The sequence below is a fragment of the Cebus imitator genome, unplaced genomic scaffold (genome assembly GCF_001604975.1).
Source record: "Cebus imitator isolate Cc_AM_T3 unplaced genomic scaffold, Cebus_imitator-1.0 Scaffold51, whole genome shotgun sequence".
NCBI lineage: Eukaryota > Metazoa > Chordata > Mammalia > Primates > Cebidae > Cebus > Cebus imitator.
In genome coordinates, this window is record NW_016107366.1 from 5792759 (window position 1) to 5800514 (window position 7756).

The window sequence follows — 7756 nt, forward strand, 5'->3', positions numbered from 1 at the left end:
ATACTGTATCAGATTCTGGAGTTTGTGCTGTGACTGACATCTGTGAAGGACTTAGTACTGTTCTTGACTTTTCTCATTTTTCCAAGAGCTTAGGAAATTAAAAATGCTAGGGGTTGGCTGGATGTGGTGGCTCACACGTGTAATCCCAGCACTTTGGGAGGCCAAGGTGGGTGGATCATGAGGTCAAGAGTTCAAGACCAGCCTGGCCAAGATGGTGAAACCTGTCTCTACTAAAAATACAAAAAAATTAGCTGGGCGCTGGTGGTGGGGGCCTGTAATCCCAGCTACTCGAGAGGCTGAGGCAGAGAATTGCTTGAACCCAGGAGGTGGAGGTTGCAGTGAGCAAAGATAACACCACTGTACTCTAGCCTGGGCAACAGAGCAAGACTGTTTCAAAACAAACAAACAAAAAACTAGCGTTTTACTTGTAACTACTTTCTGTGCAGATTTCTCTTTTACCTTTAGAGAGTAGGAGGCAGTGTTACAATTAAGTTGAACAGGATATTGGTATTTTCTGGGTCATAAATTTCTTTTGTGATACATTTCTCTATCAGGTGGGCAAAAAAGCTTTTGTTAGCCTTTGTTCACATCACTCAGATCTTTCTGTTGTAGTACTCAACAGAAATACAGTATGTCCTCACTTAACATCATCAGTAGGTTGCTTAGGAAACTGAAATGACATACATGGCAGGTCCCTGAATAACTTTTTTTTTTTGGAGATAGTGTCTCACTTTGTCATGCAGGCTAGAGTGCACTGGCATGATCATGGCTTACTGCAGCCTCAATCTCCTGGGCTCAAATGTTCCTCCTGTTTCAACCTTCTGAGTAGCTGGTACCACAGGCACATGCTACCCCATCTGACCAACTTTTTTTTTTTTTTCTCTAGAGATGAGGTCCCACTGTGTTGCCTAGGGTGGTCTCAAACTCCTGGGCTCACGCAGTCCTCCTATCTTGGCCTCCCAAAGTGCTAGGATTATAGGCATGAGCCACCAGGCCTGGGTGAAAAACATTTCTTAATAAAATTGATTAGGGAAAAAAATGATTGCAATATACATTGTTTTACTTAAAGTCACAGTTTCCGAGAATCTGCTGAAGTTGTTAAGTGAGGACTTACTGTATAGTCTCCATGTTGGTAGATTGTAAGCTCCTTGAGGGTTGCGAGAAAGAAGAGGTTTCTCCTCCTTTTATTCCTGTGCATGGCACCTAACGGGCTAGCTCAATATTCAGTACATGATTAGTAGATGAATTATTTGGAAAATTAGGCCGTATATAAGATCTATTAGTTTGATCTTTGACATTTGCATCTTCAAAGTAATATGTTATGTGTTTCCTGTTAATATGCAGAGCAAGTAATTATTAAAAGAAACTTTTGCTCACACCTGTAATCCTAGCACTTTGGGAGTATGAGGAGGGTAGATTGCTTGAATCCAGGAGTTTAAGACAAGTCTGGACAACATGGTGAAACCCCAGGTCTACTAAGAATTCAAAAATTAGCCAGGTGTGGTGGTGTGAGCTGGGTCACCAGGGTGTTGCAGTGAGCTGGGATTACATATTTGCACTCCAGCCTGGGCGACAGAGCAAGACTCTGTCTAAAAAAAAAAAGGAAAAAAAAGGAGTGTATTGAACTTGTTTCTGACCTAAAATGTTCTGATTTGGTTGCTGGTTTTCTCTTTTTCTGACAGGCAGTTTTTCACAGTTTATTGGTTATTCCTGCCCGAAGTCAGAGCTTTGACATCCTGCAAAGTGCCATCAGTAAACATTTGGTAAGTATCCTTAAACTTTCTCTTAGGAAAGAACACAAGATGCATTGATTAGGATAAAGTTGACCATAGCCACAGAAAGAGCATGTTTGGGATTCTAAGCTTAATGATGCCATAGCCTCTTGTAGCATGATGCATTGGCAAGAACTAAGGAATCTTGGTATTTTTCCTGGTTGTTATTAATTTAATTGTGTGACCTTGAGAAAAGTCTCTTCTTAGGACCTCACTTTTCTACATCAGTGAAATAGGGACCTGAAAATTAAACTTGAAATACTTTCCAACTTCGAATGTTCTTGTAATTCACATTTGGTTGGCCTCAGTGTATTGAGAATTCAACATCTAGACTGGAGTCTGGGTTCCACCTAGAAGGTTTGGGGTCCAAAGTAGGGACATCATCTAACCCGACACAAGGTGTGGTCACTGGAAGCTGGAGACTCAACCCTGAGACTGACCTGTTATTTGATATTGGGTGTCTCATTTCCATTGGTATAAAATTCACATTAGGTATACCTCCGTAGTGGCTTCTGACTTCCTCCAGTGTTTACATTCTTATCTTTGGTTTTTTATTATAATGTATTATAGTACAAAAGAGGGCTCTGAAATTATATCTTTGGGAAACACACTTGTTTGGATAAAATACAGGCATATCCAGACCCCTTTTCCTCTTTCAAAAATGTTATTTCCCTTGAGTTGGAAGAGAGTACTGCTTTGAATTCCTAGTACTTTCTCCCTGCTATCAGACTTCCAGTCCTTATCCCTGTGTCATCAACGATGCCAATATTTTCCCCCACCTCCACTCCAGAGATTACATTCTCCTTTGAATACATTCATTAGTAAAAGATCAATATGCCAGTAAGTCTTGGCCACTATTTTCAGATAGCCTGTGGAGGAAGTTAAGACATCAGAATTTGCAGACTTTTTAAGATAATTCCTCAACAGTAGTCTCCAGGAGATTGAAACCATGTATATATGCAGTTACAAGTTAGACTCTGCCTTAACAACAATGCATACAGTATATTCTAGATGAATTAGCAAACCGTAATGACCCTGCCTGGGTTTCTTGGCAGTGAAGCAGTCAGATGTTAACTATAGTATATCTTTTACTGACTCCAGTAGAGGTATGTTTATTCATGTCTGAATGACTAAATCAAAGTGCAGAGGAAGGCTAATTTTTAAATGAACTATTTATACGTTTAATTACCTGTCATAGGAGTGGTGCCAGATACGAGTTTTCCAGCCTGAATAATCTAAACATTTTTAAGTATGATTGTTGGTAACAAGATTTTCTTTGAGTGCATGAAACAATCCCTTTAAATAGTTATTTCTAACTATAAATAGACATTTTACAGAAGATTTTAGAAGATTTTGTCATGAAGGGGAGGCAGTGGATTCGGTTAATAGCACTTCTTGCATTTGCATGTTTTCATAGTCATTTAGGGATGAACTTCTCAAGGGAAAACAGGACCTTAAGGTGTGGCAGGTGGCATGTGTTAGGTATGTATCAGTTTTCAGTAGAAATGATGTAAAATTAATCATGATTTAACAGGTTTTGGTTTTATCTGGAGGAGGGAGGCTGTTTTGAAGCCATAATTAATCTTGTTTTTCTCTGCTTAGGTTGGGTTGACTGTAATTCCTGACAGCACGGCTGGCTGTGTTTTTGGTGTTATCTGTAAGCTCCTGGATCATACTTGTGTAGTTAGTGAGACTCTACTGCCATTTCTGGCTTCTTGTTGCTACAGTCTTCTTTATTTTCTACTCACTATAGAGAAAGGGGAAGCAGAACATCTAAGAAAGAGGTAATTATTTTTAATTCTTCAACCTTAATTTTTCTACTGTCTCCCCTCCCCCAACCAAATAATAATAGAGTTAACGATAATTAGGTTATACAAAGATCTTAAATTCTCTTTCAGAGAGTTTGTGTCAGCCTAGCTAGCGTTTTCTTTGTTCCTTCATGAATCCCCTTTGTGTTGTAGTGAAAATTAATTTTTAGTTTTTTGTTTTTTTCCCTTTAAGTTACAAATTTGAAAAGTTAGATGGCATTATAAAATTTCTTGAGAGGTTTCTCTTATTAATATTGCTATAAGTCTAGCAAGAAAAATAATTCTACCCTTAGGAGGATGGGCTATTAGTACAAACCTTTGTATTTTGTTTTGAGCTTCATTAAAGCTAGCCAGAGTAGAATTTCAAATCTTGGATTTAAGGAAATTTCTCTAAGATGCTAGTGTTTTTTAATTAGTACTTTTGCTCATATATAACAGGCTAGAGCTTTTAGCATAGTTGGGATGATTTTGCTTTAAAAAGTGTTTTATGCTTATATTCTTATTGGTGTGCCTATTAAAAGTTCATTGTGGCAGGTTTTAAAAACTCTTAACAGGTTGGCAAACATGAGAAAATACTCTGTCATCTTCTGTTAATGTTTTGATGTGTGCCCTTTTGGCCTTTTTTGAACTTGTAAATGACATGAAGATACATATACTGAACATATAAGACACATTTATGTAGTTTAAAAGATAATTATAAACTGAACCTCCAATCAACCAACCCCAGGTTTGGATATAGAATATCATTAGCACATAATGCTGTTAATGTACCCAGCACAGTTAAATGTCTACTACATACCCCTCTGCCCCAGAACACTTTGGTGTTGATCAACTTCGTTGCCTTTTTAAATACAATAATAAAAATGGTTTATTTGCATTTGTGAACAGTATCACGTTTGTTTTGCATATTTGTGAACTTTATGGGGATTATACTGCATGTATTTTTTTGTGATTTGATTCTCTCAGCATTGTTTTTGAGATTGATTGAAGTTGACTCATTTAGCTGTATTTCATTCATTTTTATTTCTCCATACCAAGTTCAGCAAACTTCTTTCTATAAAGGGTCAGTTAGTAAATATTTTAGGTTTTGCAGACCATTAGGTCTCTGTCACAGCTACTCAACACTACCATGGTAGTATGAAAGCATCAATATGTAAATAAATGAGTACAATTGTGTTCCAGTAAAACTATTTACAAATACATGTCATGGACTGGATTTGACCTGTGGCCATACTTGGCTGAACAGTATTCTGTTACATGCATGTATCATAACTTAGCCATTTTATTGTCAGCATTCAAATTTTTTCTAGTAAAAGAGTTAGGTGTGTATGGAAAAAAATGTGTATTTCACTTTAAATATGCTATAACATTTATACATAACATAAATTTGATATTTTTCTTATACATCATCAAGCTTTAGGTCTGACAGATCAAGAAAAGGCTTTATAAGTAGCAAGGAACTTCTCAGGGTTCTAGAGATTTTATAAGCTCTCCCCACTTAGGAAATGTATATATTGCTATTTGTCATTTCTTGTCACTTGAAATATAGCCCCTAAAACAACTTGATGTAGTTTCAAAGATCTGTTTGTAGTCTCTTATAAACATCCTTTGACGTCATGTGGCTGCACTGAACAAAATTAAGTGTGCATAATACTTGTTGCCTGTTTAAAATGCCCAGTTTTAGAGGTATTCTATACTGGGTATTGGAAAGGTTGACGTTACTAGGATCTTGTACATATTTTAGGATATCAGGCACAGTTGGCAGCCGAAGTCTTGGGTATACCCAAAATTCCCTTTTCCCCACTGGAGAAGGTGCTTATAAGATTATAAAATGATGAGAATGCTGGTCAAATTATTGAGGAGCTTTTGATTTCACAAATGCTGGCCAGAAAGTTAGGTTTGACCAAGTCGAGTTATTTAGTACTGTCTGCTGTGCCTTGAAGATACTGTTCTGTTGTCTGCTTGCCTGAGTGTTACTCATGAAAAATCTGTTGTTAGTCTGAGCCCTCTTGGTTTATAGGCAGTGATCTTACAGGTAGTAATCTATATTTTTACTGTTTCCTCTCTATCTTTGGTCTGTTGCAAATCAGGATGCGTCCAAGTATAGGTTTTGTGCTTCTGTAATAGATTTAATTTTTTTTTTTTCAGGTCTGGAAAGTTGTTAATTTTGAACCATCTTCTCCCATTGTTTCTATTCTCTTCTAAAAGCTCCTTTTAAACATAGGGAGCTTTTTATTCTGTCTTATCTGATAAAAACCTTTCAATTTGCTAATTCTTTTACTTAATCCTCCTACTGAGATTTTATTTCATCAACTGTTGTTTTATTTTCTTTTGGATTTGTTTCTGTTTTGGATTTTTATTTGTTATTTTGTCATTCTTGCTTGTTCTTGGTTTGTTGATGTTTCTTTAAACTTCTTGTTCCATTAGCTCCTTTTTTCTTTGGTGTGGGAATTCTCCCATTTATGTTAGGGAACAAGCTGAACAGACTTGTATATTTTGGATTGCCTATCTTTGCCCTAAGTGTGTCTTTTGTGGGAGTTCTGTGGAGGCTTATAGAGACTTCCTGTAGGATAGTTTGATATTTGCATTTTTCTGGCTTCTCCTCCTATTCAAGGAGCATAGTTCAAACTCCCTGCCTTCCATACATGGGTTCTGAAGCCTCAGCTTCCAGTATTGTTGACTGTTGAAAATCCTAGCCCTAAAATCCCACATACAGTTCTGTATCACTGTTGGGTATCTTTATGTTAATTTTGTTATAGTTTCTGTCACATAGAGGTTTCACCCATCTGGCCTTGAGCTATGCTGTCTTTTTTTATAGGTCTGTGGTTATTTGAAATCCACTCACATTAACAGAAGTAGAAAATGAAAATATTTGGTTATTACAGGAGTAATTTGTAAAACTCAAGGGCTAGGAATTAGAAATTTAGCAAGAGACAAAGCAGCTTACTCTTGCTTTTCTTCTAGTTTGTGTAGTCTGTATCTATGCCTTAGCGTTAGCTATGTCTGCAGTTTGGCTTTCTCTTTTCTCCTTGTACATGACTGTCTCAGCTGGGCTCTGCATAAGAGTATCTGTTTGGCCTAGAATGGATTCATGATTCACCATAGATGCAATTATCATATGTGGAATCAGGGAAATTAGTTATATGGTAAAAGGGCTGGTCCCTCTAGACGTGGAGGTAGTCAGGTTCTCTTAGAAAGATTTGGGAACTAGGAGGGTTACATGCTTCTGGTAAAGAAGCTGCAAAAAGGACAGAGCCTATCATAGTCAGTGGACTCTAGATCCAAATGAATATTACACCATCTAATTAACACTTGTACAATATGGTTAGTCCAGCTGCAAGTTCACCTGTCTCTACCATATTTTGCTCTTGCTCTATAAAGATACCAAGTGAATGATGTTTATTGTTCTTGATTTGGCTCTCAGCTTGAATGTTAGTGAAAAACACCATGTTTCATGAAATTTGGATAGTTTTTCTTCTTCTTGAGTTTAATTAGGGCCCATTTGTCTTTTTTTTTTTTTTTTGCAATTGCTTTTGATGACTTAATCATGAATTCTTTGCTAAGGCCTGTATCCAGAATGATACTTCCTAGGTTTTCTCCTAGGATTTTTATAGTTTGAGGTATTTTTTTGTATATGATGAAAGATAGGGATCCAAATTCATTCTTCTGCAAAAGTATAGCCACTTGTCCCAGCACCATTTTTTGAATAAGCAGTCCTTACCTTGTTGCTTGTTTTTGTCACCTTAGTTGAAGATGAGATAGTTGTAGGTATATGGCTTTATTTCTGAGTTCTGTTTTCTGTTCCGTTGGTCTATGTCTTTTTCTACCAGTACCATGCTGTTTTGGATACTGTAGCCTTGTAGTATTGTTTGAAGTCTGGTGGTTTTTGCTTAGGATTGCTTTGGCTATTCTGGCTCTTTTTTGATTCCATATGAATTTTGGATTATTTTTTCCTAATTCTGTGAAGAATGACGTTGGTAGTTTGATAGGAATACAGTTCAATCTGTAGATTGCTTTGAGCATTGTGGCCATTTTAACAGTACTGATACTTCCAATCCATGTTTTTCCGTCTATTTGTGTCATCTGTGATTTCTCTCAGCAGTGTTCTGTAGCTTTCCTTGTAGAGATCTTTCACCTCCTTGGGTAGATGTATTCCTGGGTGTGTGTGTGTGTGTG

The 7756-nt window shown here is 37.0% G+C and overlaps 1 protein-coding gene across 4 annotated transcripts in view; it reads left to right on the forward strand.

Moving 5' to 3' along the window:
* TEX10 (testis expressed 10) overlaps nucleotides 1–7756 on the forward strand; it is a 49452-nt gene that overhangs the window by 39735 nt on the left and 1961 nt on the right. For all 4 annotated transcript variants that reach the window (XM_017527799.1, XM_017527801.1, XM_017527800.2 and 1 more), the window contains exons 12-13: nucleotides 1683–1763; nucleotides 3375–3556. In XM_017527799.1, the coding sequence (XP_017383288.1) occupies nucleotides 1683–1763; nucleotides 3375–3556 (263 nt within the window). The remainder of the gene's footprint in view (nucleotides 1–1682; nucleotides 1764–3374; nucleotides 3557–7756) is intronic.